Here is a 25,856-nt window from a genome sequence, read left to right on the forward strand (position 1 = left end):
AATCTTGAAACGGATGAGTAATCTTGGTATGCACCGTGGGACACGTCCATCCCAAAAGGTCTGGATTCCAGACCTTTTGGGATGGACGTGTCCCACGGTGCATACCAAGATTACTCATCCGATTTAAAATTGGTACCGGATTAAGTTAGGTTCACTTTGAAGATTGGCACCATGGGATAGACGTGTCCCATGGTGCACCCCAAGATTGACACAACCTCTCCTAACCAACCACTTTAGGAGTGAATGTGTCAATTTTGGGGAAGTTCATCCCTATACAGGAAGGAAAATCATCTCCCATGCAGCCCAGTACGCCGCCTTCCAGAAAGGGATGTTACGTATTCAACCATTTACAGAAAAAATTAATCGTGTTAGGCAGGGAAAAAGATGATTTTGGCTTCGCGAAATGAAGATTAGCGAAGCATGCGAATGTAAATGTGCAGGGGAAGAGGTGATTTTACTTCGCATATCGATGCTTTTGCAAAGTCTGCGAGGTCAGAAACGTGACTATCTACGTTGCATATCGATGCTTTCGCGAAATCTGCGAGGTCTGAAACGTGAGGATCTATTCGCAGACTTCGCGAACTAATCGATTCGTGAGGTAGATCCATACGTTTCAGACTCTTTCTCTTCGCATATCTTCGCGAAATCATCGATTAACGAAGTAGATCGTCACTTTCCAGGCTCGTTCTCTTCGCAAAGCTTAGCGAAACCATCGATTGCGAAGTGAATTCATGAAAAATCGCAGAAAAAAAACAGATACTTACATTTTTCGCTCCTTTCACCCCAAAAGCGACAATAACAATATGATAACATGGGAAGAACGAAGGAAATAACGTAGAAAAACCATTTCTTTGATGGTAACAAGAAGAAAGAAACCAAGCAACGAACATGAAGATGAAAAACCATGGCTTCGTTTTCTAGGGTTGGGAAGTTGCAGAATCAAGAGATGAAGAGAGGAAAAAGAGAAATTCATTGTGATTTTGACTAAATGGTGCAGATTTCGTGCAATTTAAAGGAAAAAAGGAAAATCAAAAGTCTTGAAATCATTAATGCAGGAGCAACTTTTCGCATAACCAAGGAGATAGGGGGAGCGGCGATTCGCGAGTGGTGGAAGTGGGAAGGTTAGGGGTATTATGAGAAAGTCACACAAAATCAGTGTTAAATATGTAAATGAGCCTCTCATTTGACCCAGTTTTGTAATTTTCCCTATAAATAATTAAGCAAGGGACCAATAGATGTATTTAAGGTATAGTTGTCCCGGATGTATAGATTCTCCGTAAGAGGAGTCGTGATGAATCCAATCTACTTGTTGATCAGAATAGAATCCATGGTAAAATCAAACTCTATTTTAACTAAACATGGTTGCGTTGCGTCCTATTAAAACCGTAATACGGTACGTACAGGTAGAAAAGGTTCAGTTTTATTAGGAAATTACAGCACAGGATAACTTATAAAACCTATTTTTAAGCTGCTCTTTCTCCCATCATTATCCCTTTCTCGCACTCTTTACATATATGAAACCCCCACCAAGCTCACCGATCATGATTATCGCTGTTCAACTCTGATATTTTGTACTCCCCGCAATATTTCTCCAAATAAGTTCCTTTTGTTTTGATTTTCTGATTCTACTTTGGTTGTTGAGTGAGTTTCTTTCTCTTCGATCATGTATCTACTATTTTCAAGGATGTATTTATTAGTTCCTTCCTCACATTATGCTTCGTTTTTCGTTTGTTTTTATTATATCAATTGAATTGGGTTCAATGGGATATCTGAAGTTACTTCGAATTTATTTTGATGATGTTGATTTCCCGGTTATGTCGTCTTGTCCCTCTGGTATTTCTCACCTGAGCTTACTTTACAAGGGTGTTTTTCATTCCAAAAGCTCCATGCTTTGTTGGAATTGTAAGAGAGTCGTCTATTGTTCACAGCTTTTTCTGCGACTCAAACCTGTAACCTTCCTATCACAAATCCTAGTTTTTGTGCCAGGGCTCGTATTTTCAAGCTTTCTTGCAATTCATACATTGTTTATGCGTTCTTGTAATTGTGAATTTGAAATTAAAGGCTTTGCCTAATGGATGTCTGATATTTTCTTTCAATGTTGCAGGTTAGGAGCATTTCACTGAATAGGGGTTTGTAATGGATTTCAAGTCTAAAGGTGCAGCCTGGGTTGGCAACTTTTACCAGAGGTTTGAAACTATGTGTCAGGAAATGGATAACATCGTGAACGAGGTAGCTCTTTTGTCTCTCCTCCTCAGTGAGAAAGCTAAATTTAATAACATGCATTAATCTTATTGATATCCGCCTCTGCATGTCCCAAACGAGCTAACATGTTTTAGCAATTCCTCATATAATAAACTACTTTCGTGTCCAGGATGCTGTTAAATATGTTGAGAATCAGGTGCAAATAGTGGGTGACAGTATGAAAAAATTTTGTTCTGATGTTGTTCAAATAGTTGATCCGGTTAGATGTGAAGCTCAGGCAGTGGCACTGAAAGGTAATGCTGCTGTTGGAACCTATATAAAATCAATCATTGGTACGGAGGAATATCATGGACCCATAGTTCCCAAAAGGCAGCCATATTTGGAGCCAAGTGATTTTGCTTCAAGGGATGCATTTGATGGGCTTAACCTTGCACACCAGTCAACTGTCCCAACTGCTGGGGAATCTCATCAGGGGGCAGAATTTGATTTAGCAGGAAACGTCAGTGTTGTTTCAACAAATGAGAACTGTGATCTGAGCATGGACGGAAAGGAGAACTGCAATGCTCCTGAGGCCTTAGACTTAACTGCTTCTCTTGACGACTCAACCAATGCATTGCCATCTCATGAATCTCATCAGGGGGCGGAATTTGATTTAGCAGGAAACGTCAGTGTTGTTTCAACAAATGAGAACTGTGATCTGAGCATGGACGGAAATGCAAAGGAGAACTGCAATGCTCCTGAGGCCTTAGACTTAATTGCTTCTCATGACGACTCGGCCAATGCATTACCATCCCATGAATCTCATCAGGGGGCAGAATTTGATTTAGCAGGAAACGTCACTGTTGTTTCAACAAATGAGAACTGTGATCTGAGCATGGACGGGAATGCAAAGGAGAACTGCAATGCTCCTGAGGCCTTAGACTTAACTGCTTCTCTTGACGACTCAACCAATGCATTACCATCCCATGAATTGATTGATAATGATAACGAAAGTTCATGTGTTTCTCTTGATGAGGATGCTTCTTCAACTTCAGTTAATGGCCAGGACTCCGTGCCTTCCCAAGAGGTTGAAATTGTTTATTGCATCCCTGCAGATGTCTCTGATATCTCAACCGCTGTTGGGCTATCCGAAATGGCCTGTTCAGTTGAGTCATCCGATGGTTCAATATTCACAGAACCTTGTACGCTGCCTAGGGGTTCATTGAATGACTTCCTTGCAGAAATTGAATCTTACAGCGATGCTGTTAATGAGGCTGCCCTTGTTTCAGAGTATTCTGGTTTACTCGTTTCTTCTGCATCTCCTTCAATTGTATCTAGTAACAAGGAGGAAGAAGGGACAGGACTTACTTTTTCTAACAGTGTACTGTCAGTGGAATCGACAGATATGTTGAATTCTCACTTGTCTCCTGCATCTAATCCTATTGACCCCTGTAACAAGGGGGAAGTTGAGACTGGACTCAGTTGCTCCAACAGTGTCATGTCAGCGGAATCAACAGGTTGGTTACATAACTTCTACTTTGTGTCTAAATCCTTCTATATTATGTAGAATATGCTTGGGAGTATGTGCTTTTGTGTTTTTGCTAGTTATAGGTATGGGTCTTCATTAGTTATTCAGATGTAATCAGATCTAGAGATATGATGATGTGCTGTCATCACATATGCTGTTCTATCAGTTTCGGAAAAGAGAATTTTGACACACAATATGCTGTATGCTGTGTATTACAATAGTTTTGGAAGCTACTCTAAACTAGAATTGAGATAGAATTAATATCTTCATCTATCGAAGTTCTTGAGATATGGAGTCAAGTTTGATTAACCTAATATTTGGTCTCAGTAGGAAATTTTATCTGCTGTATCTAGTAACCCTTGCATAGAAACCACTGGGAACAAATTTTTAACAAATTGGGATAAGGTGCAAATTTTCCCCTAACGTTTTTAGGGAAGATCATATTTATCCCTTAAGTATGAAATAGCAAAATTTTAGGTCTATAGTTTTCTTAAAGGTGCAATTTTAGGTCTATGGTTTTCTTAAACATGTATCTCATTTTGCAAATGTCGGCTAACTTCTAGTTCTCTCCATCCATTCATGTTTTTTTTTCCATTTTCACCAATAATCAGGAACAAATTCTTCCTTTAATTCATCAGCATAGCAGCAAAACATGTTCAGATTGTAGCTTTTTCCTCCAAAACACTAGTCTCAATCCATATTCTTTTATCCCCAAAAGTGATAGTTTCATGATGCAATAGGAAAAAATTCCCAATAAGTCACTTCAATCACATGTGAAAGAAAGAAAGCAAATTTTATAAACCCTTCTTCTTCTCAAGAACCAGAAGGTTCATTCTTCAAACAGAGACTACAAATGTATCCTTAGAAAATTAAAATGTTTTTACCTTAATTTGAGTTGGGGGACACCCAGATGAAGAAATAGAAATGAATGGTGGGAAGAAACATGAGTTGGAAGTGAAAATGGTTTCAGGGTTGAAATTGCAGATGATGCATATTTGCGATAAAGGAGAAGAATATAAGGGTCATGATTGAAGGAAGGAGAAGGAGAGCAGAATCAAAATTGCAATTGAAGGGAAGAAGAAGGTGAGCAGAATCGTGATTGAAGGGAAGAAGATGAATGAGAGTAAAATCAAAATCGCAATTGAAGAAGAAGGATACCATAATCAAAATCTGCAGAATCGTGTGATTTGGGGGAAGAAGATGGAAATGTTGACACTGTTAAGTTTTCCATCCAATAAGCCCAAAATTGCATCTGTAGGAAAACCATAGACCTAAAATTTTGCTATTTCATACTTAAAGGGTAAATGTGATCTTCCCTAAAAACATTAGGGGCAAATTTGCACCTTATCCCTAACAAATTACATGTGAAAGTTACTCATGATTGTGTCTTGTGATTTCTCAAGGTGCCTTAAATTTGAGTTGTGGTCTTTAGATGCGAATGCATCATTCACCTTAAAGCTCATGCACCAGGTTATTAAATTTGCTCAGTCTTTTGTAAATGAGGATGTTATAAAAATAAAGGTGAAAGTAGATCTGATTTGAGGCCTTGTAACTCTGAAATGCAGACCTGCTTGTATTTTGTGCTTCTATGCCTTATATTTTTGCTTGGCAACTGAACTCACAATGAAAAGAACATAAAACATCTTTTACATATTTTGGAAGCGTTATCTTCATACTAATCTTAGATTAATCTACAGCATGTTCCAGTTGCTCTACATATGTCGATTGTGCTGCAGACTCTGGGATGGAAACTATTGATTTGTTTGATGAAGTGAAACTTGAGGAAAGCTGTGTTATTGTTGATAATAGTATGCTTTATGAAGTTTCCCGAAGAATCCAAAGGCAGAGATCATACAAGGTTTTCCCTCTCTCTCTGTGTGTGTGTGTGTGTTTGAATGTATGTTATGCGCAGTTTTCTTGTTTTCTGATTTTGCTGTTGGGCACCGCATAACAGTGGGAGTCACACTGTTTTATTATAAAGAAAATGTTTCTGATGTAAAGAAGTGGAATGTACTTGGATAGCCTGATATGAGTTAGTTTCTTTTCGTGTTTAAGTTCATTGACCTAAATAAATATAGAGTCTAGGGTTGCAAATGAACCAAGCTATAAATAATTTTTCAGAGATTGGTTTGATAAGGGATCCTTCCAAGCTCAATTATTTAGATTAAAAAGGAAATTTCCAAGGCTAATATATGGCTCATTCTATTGAGTAACCAAGCTTACAAGTGCTAGGCGAATCTTGTTTTAGGCTGGAACTCTCCACTGGTAGGCTTGTCCATAGTTTTGCTTGCTTAAGCACTGATAAAAAAAATGTGTAAATTTTCTTTTTGCAATTTAAATTAAGATGTTCAAAACTATAATTGCTTTTTAAGAATTTAATGGCTGATTTACAAAAATGCAAAGTTCTATATAAATGATCAGTTATCCAACATACAAGTGACGACCTTTTTCAAACAGCTAGAAAGTGTTGGCTTTGATGAGAGTACTTCTGGGCTTATGTGTTAAGGTTTCTTTATTAAAGAGCCAACCCAAACTTGAGCCACATGGGATAAAAAAATTACACCATAGTAGACTGGCCAAGCTTGAGCCATGATTTTCTCAACGGCATAGCTCTGCTCAGTGCTCAATGCAGCTGAACTAAAATTCAGCTATCATAGCCACAATTTTGGGAGCAAAGTTTTTTTTTTTTTTTAAAAACGGTATTTATTTGGTACTCTTGGAAGTATATGCCATCAATGAAATATGTCTAACAGTATTTTTTTTTTCTTTAAAGAAAAAACTCCAGGATGCATTCAATACAAGAAAGAGGGTAAGCAAGGAGTATGAGCAGCTTGCAATTTGGTATGGGGAGCTTGATACAAAGTCCAGCCAAGATACAGTTGAGCGGCCGTTGCCATTTAGTAACACTGTAACCTTGAACCCTGATATCCAACTACAACATTCACTGGATTCTGAATGGGAGCTCGTGTAAATAGCTCGGAAATCTATATTATAACAGCCACTGCATTAATTGGGAGCCTCTGCCTCTTGTTCAGATAAGCAAGTTCAAGATTATTCATCCCTCTTGTCAATATTCTAGTTGATGACTCCCATTTATACTACCACATGAATAATTTAGAAAAGGAAATGATAATTTGTCGAAATTATGATCCGTAAGTTGGTTGCTATAACATTCAACCCAGGGTACATTTACATATTCTTCTGCTGTTGTAAATGAAGTTATCTTTAACAGAATATGTTTTCTACTAAAAAAAACTTGACTAATTTTTAGGAAAAATTTCGATGATCACGCATCAAATATGAATATAAAATGTGATTCCAGGTATCAGGAACTCCTGGTAAGCACCAATGAATACAATCAGCAAAATTTTTAGGATCAGACCTTTGTTCTTTAGTAAGAAGCTTGCCCTTGCGTTCTCCGTAGATTGTTGTATGAGCATCTTTCCTATACTCGGACAACTGAGTGATATTCAACAATGTTACATTGATTTTCAATTGTAGCAGGACATCAGCAACTATCTTCATAATCTTGAGATTAGAACCTGTTCCCCAGTATGGTCCTTCTATTGGGTATGATTCATTGAAACAGTTTTCATCACTTCCTGGTCTCCATTCCCAGCTCCTGAAAACCCGAAACTGCTTTTAGTTTTTCTATTCTTTGAGGAGTGCAAATTTACCCCTAAGTTAGGACATAAGTATGAGAGTCGCTAAGGGTATAATTGCACTTATCTAGATACATTCCGGGTTCTTTTTTAGTTTTATCCTGAAAGCAAAACCAATTACAGAATGGAAAGTGAAACAAAAGAAAAGAAAAGAAAAATACCACAAATGTGTGGGAGACATGCTCATAAAGAACACCTTCTGTTTGAGAGGGTTGATATTGGAATCTAACCATTTTGCCCATGTTTCTAATGCCAACTTGTATGCACTTGTTACGTTATATTCCTTTATTTCATCAACTGATCCGTACCTGAAATCATAATAACCACATGTGAAAAATGAGAAACACCATCGTTTAGATGAAATAATTTAACGAATTAAAGGGGTGTTAATTTCTAATATGATAATATGATTTACAGAAATACTTCTATTGACACAATACATTTAACACGATTTGATTTAAATAGAAAAAAAAAACTTACGTAGCGTTAATAAGAGGATTGTGCATCCACCAAACATAGCTCTCAAAAACCAAAAAATCAACTCCTAGCCAGGTATTGCCATGTTTAGCTATGGAATCAAGAGTAACCAGCCTTTTATGCACTGTATGATTTGTTGCATGATCTGATATTGACTCCACTATGAAAGGTGCCCAATAATACTCTATTGATGCATTATATTCCTGAAACAACATATTTATTAATTAATCATCTCAACTTCCATTTAATCCACTCTAAAGGAATGATCAGTGCCATTAATTCCCGACACGATAATATAATTTACAGAAGAAATTCATCTATGAAAATAAATATACCTCAGCTTTGAAAATCTTCATAGGTGGAGTTCTGTGGAAGGATTTTTTTCCTTGTGGAATGACAGATTGTAGCATACAGACCATAGATTCAAATTGACCTCTTTGCACTGAGTCTCCTATGAACATGAGCCTTTTCCCCCTCAATATGTCTAGCAGCTTCAGTGGGTCAAACCTGCATACACAGCACCCAAATTCAAGAGACATTGTAAAAAAAGCAGAAAGAAAGGGGGAAAGGTATATATATATACCTTGGTAAATTGCATTGGTTAGGTTTCCATCTCCAGTTGTGGTAAAAAGCATCAGGTCTGCCATTAGTGAGACAAGTGGTCTGTTTAACCAAGTAAGGGCATGTTTGTTCTGTATAAAAAGGAAGGGAGACATTGTCCCACACCCATTGACCTTCAAACACATTGCACTCCTCTTCAAATCGATCTTCAGGTAAAACAAACACTGCCTTTTGCTTCTTATGTTGTCTGAAAATAGTGGTACGGTTGGACTTGAGAGAGTCAAGGATTAATCTAGAAGTTCCAAGGAGAAGAAAAGCAGTTAGTGATAGAGGAAGGAGGTGTTGAATTCGGCCATCTTGGATCATGTTTTAGCTATGCAATGCATGCATATTTTTCAGATGGTCATGTGAAGTGTGGTTATTACTTCAATTGGAAGTTGAAATTTCAACTTATTTAGATGCAACCACCAGTTGGTAATGCTAGCTTGCTTGCTTTTAAGGTAAGCTTTGTATACTCCAAACAGATTCTAACTGTATGTTTAAATTAAATAACTAGAATTTAAACATTCTTTCAACTTCATTAACTTTCAATTTGTCAAGTCATATTTTAGACTCAGTCATTTAATTCAAATTAATGGTTGTAATTTTAAAATTTTAGAAACTAATTACTACTTATTTTAGTAAATTATTCGGATTGGACCAAAAGGAAAGACATTAATGTTCGAGGAGCGTCCAACATGTACACTGATTTGCAGTTAAAGAATTATGGTTTTTTTATTGTCAAAACAATGACGGTGTTTGTCGACAGTTACAAAATCGGGGACTTTTGGATTGACATTGCCAATTTGATCGTTAACGACTTCAAAATATTAAAGTTGTTATTTATTATGTAACTAAATTTTTTATTTTTTAAAATCATCGTTTTTTGAGTTTTCTCTTTTCTTACCGAACAGTTTCTTAAATTTTCATCAAATTCTTGAAATTTTTAATTTTGAAATCGTTAACCGCCAAATTAGCAATTTCAACCTAAAAATTACCGGTTTTACAAATGTCGACAAACACTATTCTTGTTTTGACTACAACAAAAATTGTTTCATCTGTAAATCGGTATAGCCACGTTAATTATTTTTTTTAGAATTAACCCTACACTATATCTGATATAACATTTTTGACATGTAATATAATGTTAACTTGGTGTTATGTTTGTTTCATAAGCTGTTCAAATCATAAGTTGTTCAATCTCCCTAATTATAGGGCCCTCTTCCATGCACCATCCGGTTAGAAATTTGATTTCTGCCATCAGGGACCTTAGTTCAAGAGGTATTTCTTGCAAGTTTACTCACGTCTTCCGCGAGCAGAATCGGTGTGCGGATCTTATGGCCAGAGTGGCTCATCTTTCCCCTCCCTGCCTCACAGTCCTAATGGACCCTCCTAGGGATATCGCCCAAATCCTAAGAGACGACCTAGTTGGAGTGTCCTTCCCTCGTCGGGTGTCTGTTTAGTTTGTCTTTTTCTTTTTGCTTTTGTTGTTTGCTTTCCTTGTAACAAAAAAAAAAATCAGTATGCGACACAAAAATCGTAAAAAAAAATGATCAAAACGAGTTTATTAAAAATAAAATTAAACTCCAATAGAAATAAAACAATAATCACTAAACTTTAATTTGTAGAAATAAAATAATTTAAAAATAAAATAATTGAAGTTTATTTCAAATGGAATTAGATATTTCAAAGGTTAGGGATTTAATTGCTCCATTTTAAAGTATAAGGATGTAATTGATTTTTGAGAAATTGAGCTTTAAACCATAAAAGAAACAAATTATTGTTGCACGTCCTCTGGTCTGAAGTTGGGATTCTAAAACCTTAATCTTAGACAGCCTTTGCCTCCTCAACTGGTCGCCGGATTTTCTTTTTTTCCTGATAATGATTGAAGTTTGTGGCTTACATTCTCGCTGCCTCCGATTCCTTCTCCCCCCTCCATTACCACTACTTCGCCGCCACAACTTCTGCCGCAAATTATCCACTCCCACATGCTCTGTTTCCCTTGCCAATAAAAAAGAGAAGGTTGTCGTGATTTCTGGTCCTACCGGTGCCGGCAAGACTCGGCTTGCTTTGGAGCTTGCCAAACGGCTTAACGGTGAAATCATTAGCGCCGACTCCATCCAGGTCTTCCTCTTTATTATTTCTGCTCTTTATTGAGATTTTAGTGATTTTTAGTTGTTGGCTAAATGTGGGATTATTTTTATTGGCAAAACACTATTTCTGCTCTTGGAGATGTTCTTATTGACTTATATTATATGGTAACATTTGATTGAGAATTATTTGGTAACATTTTCACTCCCCGAAATCTCATTCATATATATATAGCAAGTTAACATACAGTTCTGTCAAGTTTTTATGGATGGATTGAGCTTTTGTTGGTTAGGTTGAGGATTTTGTTAAAAATTTAACTTACCATCTGGGTAAATTGCTCCGTGTGCGTTGAAGTTTGAATCAGTTTCGAAAAGGTTAATGTGTTTCAATAAAATCATTTAACTTTCCTATTTATTTCAATCAAGTCATTCGGCTAATTTCAAACAGGCTCGAAAAGAGGTCAGGTGCTTTACAAATTTAGAAGAAAAAAAGAAATTTAACTAATGGCATTAGTCTTTGATGACGTGGCATGTTGATTTTCATGATTTGCCACGTTGACTTGTTTACTTTTGCTTATGTGGCACAATGAATTAGTGACTTTTAACAACGTGGCATGTTGACTTGATGGTGTCATGTTGATTTGATAACGTCTGTTAGTCAAATTCCTTTTTTTGCCAACTTTTTAAAGCACAAGCACTCTTTTGCAAAAAGAAATACTACGTTCCTCTATTTGCAAATCGATGGTGATTTTTTTCAGTCTGAAATGAAGTTTACATGGACTCGACATTCTGATGACTAAATATCGAGTGGCCTAACTTTAGATTAGATGGTTGCTTTTGATACTTGTGTTGAGAAATTTAATCCTGATTGCACTCAAGAGCTGCTTCTGAGGTAGATGATTGACTCGCTACACACTAGAGGATTACTTCACCCTTATATTTGACTCTTTGCATCTATAGTATAAATAGCTAATTTGGAATGTTTTATGGTCTTTTATTCTTTCTTTCTTAGACATTTGGAAAGGAATTTGTTAGCTTGTACCTAGTTTGACATGAAATGAACTTATAAAGGATAGAAAATCTCTTCTAGAATTTTTTTTTTTAGTTTGATATGGCTTGATCTGCAGGTATATCGCGGTCTTGATGTTGGATCTGCAAAGCCTTCCCCATCTGAAAGAAAGGTCTCTTCTTGAGAGCTGTTTTCTTGTAATTTGAGTGTTGAATATCACTAGTTGATAATGTCATGTTTTTAGCTGCTGTCTCAATGTTATTTTTCCTTTTATGCACACGAATTATTACATTAACTGGATTGTGCTTGGTGCATGCCTTGCAAAAATTTTAAACAAATTTGTCTCAAGTTAGAAGAAAAGTGCACGACATTTGAGGCATTATCAATCTCATCATGGTGCTATCTTCTGAATTTTTGTGTTATAAGATAGACATTGTACTTGATCTTAGTACACGGGTTACATGCCAATAATAAACACTAGGACGTTGAAATTCTTTTATGCTGGCACATCAATCATACCAGAAATTCATAAAATGAGTATCGGTTTCTATTTCTTGTTATATCAGTAAACTGCTTTTGCAGGAAGTTCCACACCATTTGATTGACATATTACACCCATCTGAAGGTATGTTTTCTGCATACTAGCTAAATGATGTCAATTTAGAGTTCAAGAAAAACGATGATAAATAAGTGCGATGATATATGATTATATGGTGAAATATGGATTCCTTTTGTTCTATTAAATGGTTGTGAATAATTTTCCTTCAGATTATTCAGTTGGACGTTTTTTTGAGGATGCTAGGCAAGCTACAAGAGACGTTCTGGACAATGGTCATGTTCCCATAGTTGTTGGTGGAACTGGATTGTATTTGCGGTGGTACATTTCTGGGTTTCTTTAGGAAAGATTTGCTGTTCCTTTTTTTTTTCAATTTTAGTAAAAATTTGCCAAAAATCTGAAACAAATCTTGCAACTGAATTCGGTGTAATGAGCTTATCGTCAAAATGTTCAACTTTATGACATCATCTTGAGATAATATAATTCATCACGATTTATAAATTATCTGACATTATCATAAATATATGTCTTCAGTTGAATGCTAATATGCCATATGCAATATATAACTAGCTGAATGAAATACTTGCATGGATTTTGGAATGGTAATTTAGGTCTTTCTTTGATGATCACTATATAACACTGTAGGACCTGTAATATGATTGAAAAGAAACCTATACAATGAATTATGAGGTGTCATTTTGAGTCTGTCCTTTTTCCCCTGGAAATAGAGTTGCATGCCATATATTATGTATTAACCTTAAGTGCTTTAAGAAAGACTTCATTTTTGTCCATACTTCCTCCTTTTGCTTCCTGTAATGTCAAAGTTTCTAACAATCTTGAAAGCAGTTTCTTATTAATGGGAATTGCTTATGAACAGACTTGGTAAAATGGGCTTTTGATTTGAAGTCTCCTATTTTGCAACACTGAAGTTGATATGGGTTGCAGTAGTAAATTACATGAATTTATTGATTCATACATTTTAATAGTAAGTAGCTTGGAAATTTATATCGTCCTAGGCATTTGAAAGTTAATTAAGATGGCTGCTGGGTTATGTGTGTTATGTATTTGGACTGTTTTGTCTTGCAATATTGATGCCTTGGTGCCACATCATTTATGCTTTTGCATCAAGTGATAAGCTAGTCTATCTAGAGTTTTAGACATTGAGACTTGAGTTATTTTGGGAAAATCTATAGAAGGTACAAAAAATTAGGTTTTTATGCCACACATGTTTCAGTTCCAATGCTTTAATATCATTATTTCAGGTTTGTATATGGGAAGCCAGATGTCCCAAAAGCTTCTCCAGAAGTTGCATCTGAAGCAAACTCCGAGCTTGCAGAATTGCAGAAGAATGGGGACTGGGATGCAGCTGTAGAGTTAGTGGTCAAAGCTGGGAATCCAAGAGCTCAGTTTATAGCTGCCAATGATTGGTATCGTTTACGACGCAGCCTTGAGATAATCAAGGTTAATTTGTAACATTCTGCAGCCATAGTAGTGAACACTAAAATCTTCATCTTCACCCACTCAGATAGGACACTATAAATACATCAAATAAGTTATTTGGGCTTTTCTATTTAATATCTATTCTTTACCTAGAATTCTCATGCTACATTATGTCTCTGTTATCCCTAGGGGTCATTAATTTATTGCCTTAATGTTGCTATTTCTTCCTTTTTTTTTTTTTTTTGAAGCATCGAGTTAAGCATTGCTTATTCCAACATATTTGAACGTGTATGTCTGTGTATGTGTGTGTTGTGTGCATATATCCAAATTCACATCGTTCATTTACATTTCTTTGGCATGGGACATGGCAGGCTAGTGGATCTCCTCCTTCTGCTTTTCAAGTTCCATATGACTCTTTCAAGGATCAAGTTGGCACAAGCTTAACGGAGAGGTCCCCCGATGTGAATCCCCCCGGTGATTTATCTGAGCAAGTAAAACCAAAAGATTTGGACTATAACTTCATTTGTTTTTTCCTCTCAACTCCTAGGCTTGATCTGTATAGATCAATTGATTACCGATGTGAAGACATGCTTTCAGGTAAGTTCTATCATTAGTCATTGTTGCGAAATTGCTTTCCTCTCAAAGAATTCTTAAATTCTTCAAAGTACATTATTTAATATATTTTGACAAGGCAATCATCGTTACGTAACTTTTTAAGCTTCTGGATTACACTATATATTCCTGGAAGGCTAACTCTTTGGGTGTAGACGAAAGGTGCAGGCGTTAATTTCTGGCACAAAAAGCATATAATGCATACCAGTTGTTGTATTGTATATCAGATGATGATGTTTTTCTAGGAACTCTCTTTTCTCAGGTTTATATACCACATGATGATGTTTTTCTAGGAACTCTCTTTTCTCAGGTTTATATACCACTGTGTAAATTTACCTGTGCATCAACATTAGTGGCCATGAATTTTCCTGAGTAGCTTGAATTTAAGTGCTATTTTAAGTGGGGCCTAACATGTCATGCACTTCTAGTGTTATTCATATGTGTGAATGTATTCTATTTTTAGTGGGAATAAACTTTTAAATATTTGTGCTTTGGAATAGATGCTGCTTCTTTTTACCTCCTATTTCGTTGAAGTTTAATTCTTGTAATTGTTTTTTTCTATTTCTGTAGCAAAGAATTATGAATAGCAAGAGAGATGATAACATTTTTTTTGATGATATATTACTGTTCAATTTTGACCTTAAGGTGGTATATATTAACCTTAATATCATCTTACGTATAATGGCTTTTGGTTCCTCTTTTGTTTCTCTATTATTTATGAGTTGTATTTTTCATGGTTCAGTCCTGAGAGAATATTCATTTTCTTTTCACCTGTAGGAACTGATGGAATTTTGTCCGAGGCCAAATGGCTTCTTGATATGGGTCTTCTACCAAATTCAAACTCCGCAACTCGTGCAATTGGTTATAGACAAGTATGTCATCAACTGGTCCATTAGTTATAAATTATAATTGTATTTATGCTGAATAAATTCATATGTACTTATGCTGTAAAATTTCATTTTATGATAAGGACTCAAGACCCGAGTATACTGTTTCGAGGTTTCTTGGTAGAGATTTGTATTAACACGTGGTTTCTTACATCAGTTCTCTTCTCCTTGATGTCACTCTTTCATTCTTTTAAAATATAATTGTAGCTGATAAGAATTTGGATGGATTTGTCTGTGTTTGAGAGAGACTGTATTGTTTGCTCACTCAGCACATAGTCAGCAGTGCCCTTCTTATCAGTGATGCTTGTCATAATTTTTCCTTTGATGTATCTTTTCTGTTTACCCTTCTTCTCTAACATCCCTTTCCCCCTCTGCTCATAAGTGATCTTATAACAATAACAATGCTAATGTTATTCACTATTCACTAATTTTCAGGCCATGGAGTATCTTCTACAGTGTAGGCAACAAGGGGGTAGGACTTCTCCTGGAGAACTTTATGCTTTTCTGTCTGAATTTCAGAAATCATCCAGGTACTGTTTACCTACTTCACTGATAGATTATAATATTTCTTGAGGCAAAATGGGCAAGCTGATTTTGCTTTGTAAGTATGCTCTGTGTCCTCCGACCAGGGGATTAGTTAATCGACATATAATACAGAAGTACTTAAGAATAGAAACTTCATGAGTAATAACGAGAAGTCTTTGTGGTATTAAATGCATTTCTATAATTGCACCCTATAAGGTCCATAAGGTCCTACTTTTGTGTCCACTTTATTTAAGCAGTATGTGATATGCTCTTAGGGCCGAAACGGGCTCACATCAACATCATGTGCTTCTAACATATACCCTACCCCTTTCTCCCTCTTGCAAAGGAGAATAAAGTAGAAAATGAAGCAGTTAGTGTCTGATACTTTGGATATATGGTGCTTTCATATGACAAAGTTTCTCCCTTTTCATTTGGTCCAGAAACTTCGCGAAGAGGCAAATGACGTGGTTTCGTAATGAGCATATCTATAATTGGCTCAATGCTTCTAAACCCCTGGTACGTTAAACTGCGTTGGGTGCCATGATTGTGACTGACAAAACTACAGCTGAAACTTAATATGACTTTTTCAAAGATAATTGGAGTTTGTCCAATTCAAACCAAATATTGACTTGTTCATTGAAAATTATGGAAGATTCAAGAATATTGATGCTCTTTGGTTCTATTGATGTTCTTTTGCATTGCAGGATATGGTTCTTGACTTTATTTATGATGCATATCATGACGAAACCGGGTCTTTGGTTATTCCTGATTCACTTAGGATGAAGAAAGATTCTGACCACCGAGAAGTCCGTCTGCTTAACGCTTACCGCCCGCAAAATAGGTATGAAGTAAGGTAAACTGAAGACTGCAGTGCAGGGCTATCTTTTTGTTACAAGTAGCTAATGGAACCTGTTTTGATTGTGAAGGAATTTTGTCAGCCGTGCTGACTGTTCTGATATCCTAGATTGGATAAGAACACAGACTGAAGTAATGAGTAGTGTCAGTTAACTTGGAGGATCTTTTACCATTCGAAATTAAAGATTGCCATCGAGGAGCTTCACTATGTTGGTTGCGGAACAGACTTAAACAAAATGAGAATGTGCAGATTGTTTGCCCTTGCATCCAAATGAAATGGTCTTTGAATGGTACTTGCAGATTTTACTGTTGTACATCACTTTTCATTCTCGTCCACAGTCGCGAGCCGTGTGTCGATGCCATACAGGGAGCCTTAAGTTTGTATCCATAGCGCACATGTTAGTTTACCATTGTAACTAATTATTTATTTCCTTTTGGAAGCAAACAAGAAGTAAAATAATCCCCCCATGTACTACTAATTGATTGGTTTAGTTTTTTTAGGAGAGGGAGAAATTCATATAATATAATGTACTTGGTGTGAAAACAGTCCAAGTTGGGTAAAAGAAATGAGATGGATCTGTTCTTTGAAAATATGACATGCATGTTAACATGGCTTGGCAACCATATATACAAGTGAAAATGGTTTAATAGTCGCAATGTTGTATTTATTTCTTTGATAATACTAAGGATCACAGTTCAGTTGGTATATTTCTGAAATCAAAGTGAGAAATTGTTGGTATTAAGATCATGAAGTTTTGAGGAAAAAACATCTTTTTTCCATATCCTTTGAAATGGAAATGATGGAATGCTCAAGCTCTGTAATCATATCTTTTTATTAAAATGTTAAATGACATGAAAGAACATGAACATTTATAATCATTATAAACTTTAAAGGATATAAAGCATGAAACTGTACATAAAAATGTTAAGTAGCGTGTTATCGAGTTTGTCGGCCATTTTGATATTTCTCCTTTCCCAAGCGTATTTGATTTACCGAACCCGTACAGATTTCTACAAGGAATCTTTATAACATTTTTGGACTTAGTACAAGTGGCGACTCCTTTCTCGATATTTGTTCCATCGAACTTATCAAATGTTCCAATTGAACCTGAGCTCCAACATCATCGTGGTGCCATTTGAGATTTCCCATTGAACTTTTTTCCATGAGATAGACTAGCTTGACACTCATCATGATTTTTCGCCGAGATCCAATATCTCCTTCAAGCGCCTCCTCAATTCCTTAAGTTAGAGAGACACCATACAATATGGAACTGCCGAAGGTGGCGACTTTTTAAGCACCACCTCAATTTTGTGATCCATCTCTATCTTCTAAATCATATAAATATAATGGAGCAACATCTAAGATGTCATCGTCAACCTACACAATTGAAGAATCTACTTTTCTTCTAAAAGTTGTAGAGATAAGATCAACATGACTTATTTTGATAGGTATGTAAAAAAATAATCTTATCACCTTACCTTTTTAACATGGAAAGAAATGAGATGTCTTTATTATTGTACCTAACTGGATAACACGACTACAGACATAAACTATCTGTGTGCTTTAATTATTTTGATATTTTTACATTTAAGCTATAAAACAACACTAAAGGCACCAAATTTTTTTTTTTTTGTATAAATACTCCTTAGCTCTTCATATCTTTGAGGAGAAATAGGAAGCATAAAATAAACTTATGTGGTATCATATACTACAATCTCTTGAACTCGTTAACCTTACTTCAATTCTACAATGGTTTGGAGAGAAGGAGTACATAATGTAAGACATGTAGAAGAATACCAAAGGACGTTGCAGGGAATAAGGATCATCAACATCATCAAGCCTGATCAAGTTATCCCAGAAAGTGACTCAAATCTAGTAGTCAATCAGCTGATAAACAGTTATGAGGCTAAGGAACAAATCATGAAGCAGTACCTTTCGATGGTTAAAGAGCTCTCCGCTCTAGGAAAGTAAGAAGGTCACAGCCTGGAAGTACGAAGGATTCCTCAAGAGGAGAACTTCGAAGCCGACAGGCTGGCTAAGGCAACATCAATAATATAGGGCTTAAAAAACTTCCTCCACCGGATAAAGGAGAGAATCCAACCCAACATCAACAAAATTGAAGTCATGGTTATTGACATAACTAATGGGCGATTCTACCTTTGTACTAATATCTCTTCCCTATTATATTATCGGAAGACCGAAATGAGAGAATAAAGGTGATCTGGAAGTCGTGCCAATGTGCCATCATCGAGGAAGCCTATGTCGCCAATCCTTTAGCCACCACTGGCTAAAATACATAGGCTTCACCGAAGTAAGCTATATACTCCACGAGATCCACAAAGGGATGCGTGGAGCCCATGGGGGCAGTGATGCCTTAGTAAGGAAGGCCAAGCTACAGGGATTCTATTGGCCCCAAATGGTCAAAGACACGACCAACTTTGTAAAGAAATGTGTGCGCTGCTAAAGCTACACATCAGTGAATAAGTCCCAAGCCTTAGTCATGAAGGTAATCTAACCAGGTTGGTCGTTCTCCATATGGGAGGTTGACATAATGGAAGCCTTACCCGAAGTATCTCACCAAAGAAAATATCGTATTGTCGTAGTAAACCACCTCACAAAGTGGGTAGAAGAAGAGTCAGCTTCCAACATTACTTCAACTCAGATTATCAACTTTGTCAATAGGAAAATCCTAAGCAAGTTCGGCATCCCTCACACCATAATTACGGACAACGCGAAACAGTTCTAATGTACGTGTTTCATAACATATTGCAAAAATCTATAGACCAAACTTTGTTTCATAACATATTGCATAAATAGAACCATCATACAAGGCCTCAAAAAAGGCTGGAAAAACTTGACTCTGATGGCTTCAATAGCTACCCATTGTCTTATGGGCCTACAAGACAATACCTTGAACAACTATGGGTGAAACTACCCTCTCACTCACATAAAGGGTTGAAGCCTTCATCCCAGTTGGTATAGGAGCGAAAGATCAATATTAGGCATTAGTTGGATCTCCTCGAAAAAAGGAGAGAAAGATCCCTCATACACATGAAATCATACATGCAAAGCATCAAGTCCTTCCATGATAAGAAAGTCAGGTCATGACAATTCTTCTTAGGTGACCTTGTTGTTGAGAGATTTCCGCAAGTGCACGGTTTCTCTTGTAGTAATAAAAAGATATCGAACCCACAGGGAACGCTTTTAACGAAAACTTATTTTAATTCTGTTTAATTCACAACTTTAGGTTTAACTTTAGAAAATCATTTAATTGAATTGGATTGAATTGAATTTGATTAATCAGAATCAGATGAGAAATATATGTTAGAAATTTAGAAAACAATTCTGTCTGAGATTTGATCACGAGACAGAAACTTTAGTGTTTAAAATAAGAAAAGTGTAAAACTCAATCGCATTAAGCAAAGAAAACAACTTTAACTTTGGAAAGATTATGGGCATGTAATAAATCATAAATTCGTTCAATTAACAGGCTTTGAACCGTAGAAATCTCTCTGGATCATATCTTCCGTAAACACTAATTCTTTATTTCCGATAAGCCGACCTAACGATCATATCTTCCGTAAACACTAATTCTTTCAAGTGTTCAACTAAGTTTCCTTGTAATTACATGAAATTTAATACATTTTAATGAAAACACCAGAACCTTACTTCGAAGGTAACATCAAAGTAAAAACAGAAATATTTATTGAATTACGTAAACGTTTTATTATAGAATTGTGAATCTTCACAAGTTAACAGAGAAAAATAAACATGGATAGCATTCTAACTAATTTGAGTTCCGGGTTGTCAATCCTTTCCTCAAACTTTGTGGAGTTTGTCAGACTGGGGTCGCTTCAGCCGTTAGTTCTTCACGTTGAATCTTCAGAATAGAGATGGTTCGTTCTACTACCAGAATGAAAACTCGTCTTCGAACAATTCTTAATCTAAACTTAATCGCTACTATGTTTGCAATAATCTAAGAACAATCTTGTGTACAACAAGTTTGCTTTACAAAATCGAAATCTAACTCTGAATCACTTCTGAATCAGAATTTCTACATAAATTCTGCTCTCTAAATCTTAATTAATCTAACTCAACATTGAACTCTGAAATCAACTCTCTATTTATAGATGTTGAAGAGTTGTGTTTGAAGGGTCGTGTCCGCTGTGAAGAGACGTTTCTATCCACTCGAACAGATGCGTTTCTTGGAATTTCGACATGTGAAATCAATGCTGGATTGTACCGAGATTCTGGAATCTTAGTCGCGATATGGGGAGTAAAAATTTCCTCAGAACGGACTTCGTCTCCGTGTATGAAAACAACGTGTCGCGACCGAGATATGGGAATCTCAGTCGCGACACAGGATGTTCCTCTCGATCTTGTCTCGTTCTCGTCTCCTCGTATCGGTGCGCTGATTTTCTCGTACTTTTGGCTCGTAACTTAGGGTTTTTCCTTCGTTTTTGATCCGTTTTAGCTCCTATTTGGATTTTACCAAATATTTAAGTACCTTGCATCAAAGAAACATATTCAGACGTAAAAGTACTCTAAATAAATATAATTAGCACGATTTCATGACAAAACTGACGTGAATATTACTGATATTTTAGGTATATTTTGGGCTTAACACTTGCAATGCGCAGCACTGAAACATCACAATCCAAAAAAGGCGAGGGAAAACTGAGAGCCTACACTACAAGAAAATAACAGTTTACCTACGGCAAAATGTCGTTGGTAATCATAAGATTTTCGTCGGTAATATAAGTTACCGACGACATACAAACGAAACTAATGTCGTAGTCAGATTGCTTGTTGGGAAAATGGTTACCGACGACAAAATCATTATCGTTGGCATTAGCGACAACATGATTGTTGGTAAGTTGTAAGTATACAACCATAAGAATTAATCGGGGTCGTTATTGGACACGACATATGTCGTTGTTAAGTCGTCGTTAATAGATCTGTCGTTGGTATGTTGTCGGTAATTTTCACATTGAATTTGGCATGAATTTAGAAACATGTGTTGTAGGGAAGTCGTTTGTATGTAGGTTCTAACTTGAATCGTATGGAAGTCGTTTGTAATACCACTGTTAAAATGTCGTCTGTAACATGTATCTTAAGTTGATAACCGTGTTATCGGTAAGTCGTTGCTAACATGTATTTCATATGCTATGTATATATATTATACATGATAAATCATCAAATTAAAATTTGTATACTATATTAATTTTTAAATAATTCTAGAACTAATAAATAATATGCCATGCAAGAAAATAATAAAAATAATATTTTAAATCATCAAACTAATATTCCAAAATCGCAATATAAACAATATTCCAAAATCACAATTCTAATGCAGCAAAAAGATAGACAACCAAGTTAGCAAGAAACAATAGGTCGTTCATTATTACAATTAATTTGTTCATCATTACAATTTTCTAACTGTTGGCATAACAGAGTTACTTCTACCTATAAACATCCATATTTTTCATTGAAATCTTGAACTTGTTGCTCTTATTTGAGAAGTATATTCAGCAGACGGTGGAGGTGCAGAAGTATTGCCATTGTTATCACTATATAAACAAGCTATTGATCCAATAATGAACTATCTACAGATGGTTGAAAAATTAAACATCAAACCAGAAAAGCAGAAAGATAAGCTTGGATACCAAAATATAATTGCAAAAAAATTCAGCAACTTTTAGTAGAATTTAGGGATAGGGTGCGAAAATAGATAGATCTATGGTTTAATGGGAATTACCAATTTAGGCTACACGTACAAAATAGCACCAATATATGCTTAACTTTAAAAAATAGTACCAATTTAGGTCTCGATAATGGAACGAGACACGTCATTGATATTACTCCGTTAAGTTCTATCAATTATATGTGGAGGGAGAAATCAGAACTTAACGAAGTAATAGAAATGACGTGTCCAATCCGTTATCGAGGCCTAAATTGATATCTTTTTTGTAATGTTAAGCCTATATTGGTGCTATTTTGTACGTGACGCCTAAATTGATACTTTTCCAAAAACTATAGACCTATTTTGGTAACTTATCCCTTAAAAATGTATGCATTTATAAATGTGATGAATACCTCATATCTCGTCATAACTTATATTTCCACAAAATTTCAATTTATAAATGTGAGTTTTTTAGATTATAATACATTAATCATCTTAATAAGAAACGTAGAGCAGAGATAGTTGAACCAGTAAAGCTATTTGAACATCTTTCTTCCTTTAAATTCAATAATAAAGATATTTGAACTAGTAATAAAAAAAAATAAAAATATCTTAAAAAACAAACTTGAATTCTTACCAAAACTTGTGAGTCAGAAAGTCTGAAACCTGCTTGACAACTTCTTCTTCTTCTTCGATTTCTACAAGCAGTTGACAGAAAGTCTCAATATTGTGTGCAGTTGAGTATTTCTCTGTTCTCATTCTCTGATTCCATCTGTAGATATCGGACCAGGAACCTTCGATAGCAACTCGAATCCTTTGCAATCAACGGACACCATATATGCATCCTGAACAATAGGTAAAACTTCAATAAAAATTAATGCTTCTGATAATAGATAACCAACGAACATGTATACGAAGGCCTATGACAAAACGAATTATGTTCACTATGCTTCGATCTGAACTACCATCTTGACCTCGTTAGCAATTAAGGCTTTCTCATATAACTCAAGCTTAAGTTGACAAGTAAAACCCAATAGTGATCTAAATTGACAAGTAAAATCCAATAGTGATCGCGCAGCAAAGTTTAAGTTTAAGTTCACAAGTATAAAATCGTATCACTAGACACTAAAATTCTGTAAAACCATTATCTATTTTCTATTTTTATTCTTCCTTTCAAAGAAGGACTAACCACCCAATGATATATATCACAAGACTTGAAAATGGAGGAAACAAAAAGAAGAGTTTTGAGCCATATCTTGTGAAATCCAAGCCGGGGGAAAGCAATTGAAAACAAAATCAAAGCCAGTTATATAGAATTGAGCAAGAGGTGCAAAAGATTCAATAAGAGACTAGAAAGCACAAACAACAATTATAAAGAGCATCGAAGTTCCAATTATCGTAAGAATCTCTATCTTAATAACCTAAAAACTCGATCAATCATTACCTCTATATTTCTTTGACAAATGGTGAACTGAAAAGAAAGAGTTTCACACAAACATAAACAATAGGAGAAAAACATTTATTGAACAATATGTATAGAGGGTAAATAAGGTAAACCGAAATAAAATGGAAGCAAAAGTAAATCAAGATCCAATAGTACTGTTATATATATGTTTTGGTGTGTGGTTTATGGTGAGATTCATAACATGTCACCAGAAAAAGACTTGTTCGAACTTGCACATTGATTTGCAGTTTATGTGAAATTTTCCTAAATTAAATTACCATAGGTGGTCTGTCTCTTAATGCGTCTTTGGTCCTGACACGGTCCATGCCCGATGATTGGTTTTGATCCCTCACTTCTAATGCCAAGTATTTGGTGAATCTGAGTTTTCATTTAGTTAGTTTCACATGACAGTATTTTATGCAATGCTGTCTGTCAGGAGCAGAGCCAGCCGAGCCCCGGCTACTGGCACTCTTGAGTACATGTGGTTTCGGCCCATTGTAGCCCCCTTAATATTAGTGTACATACACTCGATGTAGTATTATTTCAATATTTTAAAACAATGAGACAGAGTAAGATGCATACTCTAATTCAAGATGTCTTGGGTTCAATTTCCCCAACCTTATTTTATTTTAGAAATTTTTTATTTATTTGAACTTTATTTTTCAATAATTATAAAACTATATTACCATTATTGATTAATTTCATGATATCAAGAGAAACAGATTTTGCTTATGTTTTCTAATGTTCAAGCTCGACGTTTGACAGGCTTCCAGAAAGCAGAGTTTCCAGGCAAAGACAATCTTGATGAAAGAGCACTATGAACATAAACTTTTATAACTATCTTACCTCGATGAAGTGAACAATAGCACTAACATCACATCCATTTCTGTCTTTGATTGTTGAAAGAGCTTCAAAAATCGTTGCATTATACCTGCTGTGCAGAACCATATAATCAAATACCAATAAATAGGAAAAAGAAACAAGAAAAGTTCTTATGCGTTTTAAAGACTCCAAGGCTTAACAGATTTCGTCAGCAAATAACCATAAATGACCCAATAACACTGACATTCGTATGGAAGTATCTTAAAAGAACTTTAACGAACTCGAAATACAATAATATAGTAAAACAATTTTTTGTTACAGTTTGACCTTAGTTAAATCAAGTGATGTTACTGACCTAAATGCTATATTTTCATCCCTGACTAAGCGTGTAGGTGCAGAAATTAAGATGAACATAAAGGCTACATATAATCAGTAAATTATTTTTTCTTTACTATCTAGTAAAAATCTACTAATATACAGGTCCACATATAAGTACCATGAAGGTTCCTAGAGTGACAACAGAAATAACAGTATTGACAACCTTGGGGCATTGTTTCCATCCTGTGCATTATTTGACAGGTCATCCATAAGAACATCCACAGCATCAGCCAGAGCAGAATTTTGAACATTAGAGTTGGAGGATGGAGTAACTGTAACTTTCAGGGATTTGACTTTATTTGCCCCCCTAGATCTATCTCTAGATTGTCCAGCATTACTAACACCTAAATTCCGCCATTTGTCCTGTGTATATAAAGAATGATGAGATGGAAGAACAAACATCATGTTTCCCATAACCAACCATAACAAAGAAAAATAGGCCATGTTAACTCAAATCACGAGAAGCAAAAACACAAGAAAATTCACATGCTATCATTGAACCAACTTTGACGACAAAAATAGACAATAAAGAAAAAATGCTTATCAAATAAAAACAAGACCAATAAAACAATAAAAGAGCGAAGAGAGAAGATAAGTTTCTTGCATTACCATGATTTCTTTGAATCAATAAAAGAACCAATTGTAGCATTCAAAACTAACAAGGATCTTGGTATGACTGAGATGCATACACACAGTAAGAAGATCATTTCCATGTTTCAGTCGCTGGTCCTATAAAGATGGAGCAACTAGACTATAGAAAAGGGAAAGAATCCATCTTGCTTTGAGAAAATGAACCTAGTTAAATCTGATAAATGGAGAGTCTTATTGTACTTCTAATGCCAGAAACACTACCAGCTAGCTTTTCTTGTGGTCTTCAATAAAACTCTTTGCATTGTTGTCGAACTTTGAATACTCGTTGCTTGTCTGAAACTGTAAGTGCATTACAACTACAGCAATGAACTTACTTCAAATTGAGTCCTTGTTACTGCTGATTTGCTTTCATGTTTACAATAAAAAAGCCGGAAGTGAATTTAGCAATGAGGTTACAAGTACTAAAATCAGAACTAGTTAAAGCCCCGAATGACATTATAAAAGGGCTAGGGATT

At 35.6% G+C, this 25,856-nt stretch overlaps 3 protein-coding genes across 5 annotated transcripts; 2 read left to right on the plus strand and 1 right to left on the minus strand.

Annotated features, from left to right (window-relative positions):
• The first annotated feature begins 1,451 nt into the window (after window positions 1-1,451).
• LOC136218805 (uncharacterized) lies at window positions 1,452-6,858 on the plus strand. Of its 2 annotated transcripts, XM_066005917.1 has the most exons (5): window positions 1,455-1,641; window positions 2,105-2,229; window positions 2,372-3,698; window positions 5,407-5,567; window positions 6,483-6,858. In XM_066005917.1, the coding sequence occupies exons 2-5, from the start codon at window positions 2,137-2,139 to the stop codon at window positions 6,678-6,680; spliced, it is 1,779 nt and encodes a 592-aa protein (XP_065861989.1). In that variant the 5' UTR covers window positions 1,455-1,641; window positions 2,105-2,136; the 3' UTR covers window positions 6,681-6,858. The 2 variants fall into 2 exon arrangements, with proteins under 2 accessions (XP_065861990.1, XP_065861989.1); XM_066005918.1 differs by lacking the exon at window positions 5,407-5,567 and having other exon boundaries at window positions 1,452-1,641; window positions 6,483-6,685.
• Window positions 6,853-8,787, minus strand: LOC136218807 (protein trichome birefringence-like 31). The gene is made up of 5 exons (XM_066005921.1): window positions 8,432-8,787; window positions 8,184-8,355; window positions 7,852-8,051; window positions 7,533-7,679; window positions 6,853-7,331 (listed from the first exon to the last, which is right to left on the minus strand). Exons 1-5 carry the CDS (start codon window positions 8,773-8,775, stop codon window positions 6,977-6,979), a joined length of 1,218 nt encoding a protein of 405 aa, XP_065861993.1. The 5' UTR covers window positions 8,776-8,787; the 3' UTR covers window positions 6,853-6,976.
• A 1,394-nt stretch (window positions 8,788-10,181) lies between these two features.
• On the plus strand, window positions 10,182-17,079 carry LOC136218808 (tRNA dimethylallyltransferase 9). 2 transcript variants are annotated; one of them, XM_066005922.1, is made up of 11 exons: window positions 10,182-10,572; window positions 11,666-11,719; window positions 12,130-12,172; window positions 12,316-12,424; window positions 13,366-13,564; window positions 13,915-14,140; window positions 14,933-15,027; window positions 15,478-15,572; window positions 16,008-16,083; window positions 16,272-16,420; window positions 16,494-17,079. In XM_066005922.1, the coding sequence occupies exons 1-11, from the start codon at window positions 10,330-10,332 to the stop codon at window positions 16,573-16,575; spliced, it is 1,371 nt and encodes a 456-aa protein (XP_065861994.1). In that variant the 5' UTR covers window positions 10,182-10,329; the 3' UTR covers window positions 16,576-17,079. The 2 variants fall into 2 exon arrangements, with proteins under 2 accessions (XP_065861994.1, XP_065861995.1); XM_066005923.1 differs by having other exon boundaries at window positions 10,188-10,572; window positions 16,272-16,408.
• The last annotated feature ends 8,777 nt before the right edge of the window (window positions 17,080-25,856 follow it).

Source organism: Euphorbia lathyris, chromosome 2, assembly GCF_963576675.1.
Source record: "Euphorbia lathyris chromosome 2, ddEupLath1.1, whole genome shotgun sequence".
Classification (NCBI taxonomy): domain Eukaryota; kingdom Viridiplantae; phylum Streptophyta; class Magnoliopsida; order Malpighiales; family Euphorbiaceae; genus Euphorbia; species Euphorbia lathyris.

Bases quoted from the DNA above. Each gene is read 5' to 3' on its own strand.
- LOC136218808 (XM_066005922.1), top strand. From the start codon at position 10,330: ATGATTGAAGTTTGTGGCTTACATTCTCGCTGCCTCCGATTCCTTCTC. The intron at 12,425-13,365 runs GTACATTTCTGG...TCATTATTTCAG, and splicing joins ACTGGATTGTATTTGCGGTG to GTTTGTATATGGGAAGCCAG. The intron at 14,141-14,932 runs GTAAGTTCTATC...TTTCACCTGTAG, and splicing joins ATGTGAAGACATGCTTTCAG to GAACTGATGGAATTTTGTCC.
- LOC136218805 (XM_066005917.1), top strand. From the start codon at position 2,137: ATGGATTTCAAGTCTAAAGGTGCAGCCTGGGTTGGCAACTTTTACCAG. The intron at 2,230-2,371 runs GTAGCTCTTTTG...TTTCGTGTCCAG, and splicing joins TGGATAACATCGTGAACGAG to GATGCTGTTAAATATGTTGA. The intron at 5,568-6,482 runs GTTTTCCCTCTC...TTTTCTTTAAAG, and splicing joins AAAGGCAGAGATCATACAAG to AAAAAACTCCAGGATGCATT.
- LOC136218807 (XM_066005921.1), bottom strand. From the start codon at position 8,775: ATGATCCAAGATGGCCGAATTCAACACCTCCTTCCTCTATCACTAACT. The intron at 8,356-8,431 runs GTATATATATAT...CTGTGTATGCAG, and splicing joins AACCAATGCAATTTACCAAG to GTTTGACCCACTGAAGCTGC. The intron at 7,680-7,851 runs GTAAGTTTTTTT...TTATGATTTCAG, and splicing joins AATCCTCTTATTAACGCTAC to GTACGGATCAGTTGATGAAA.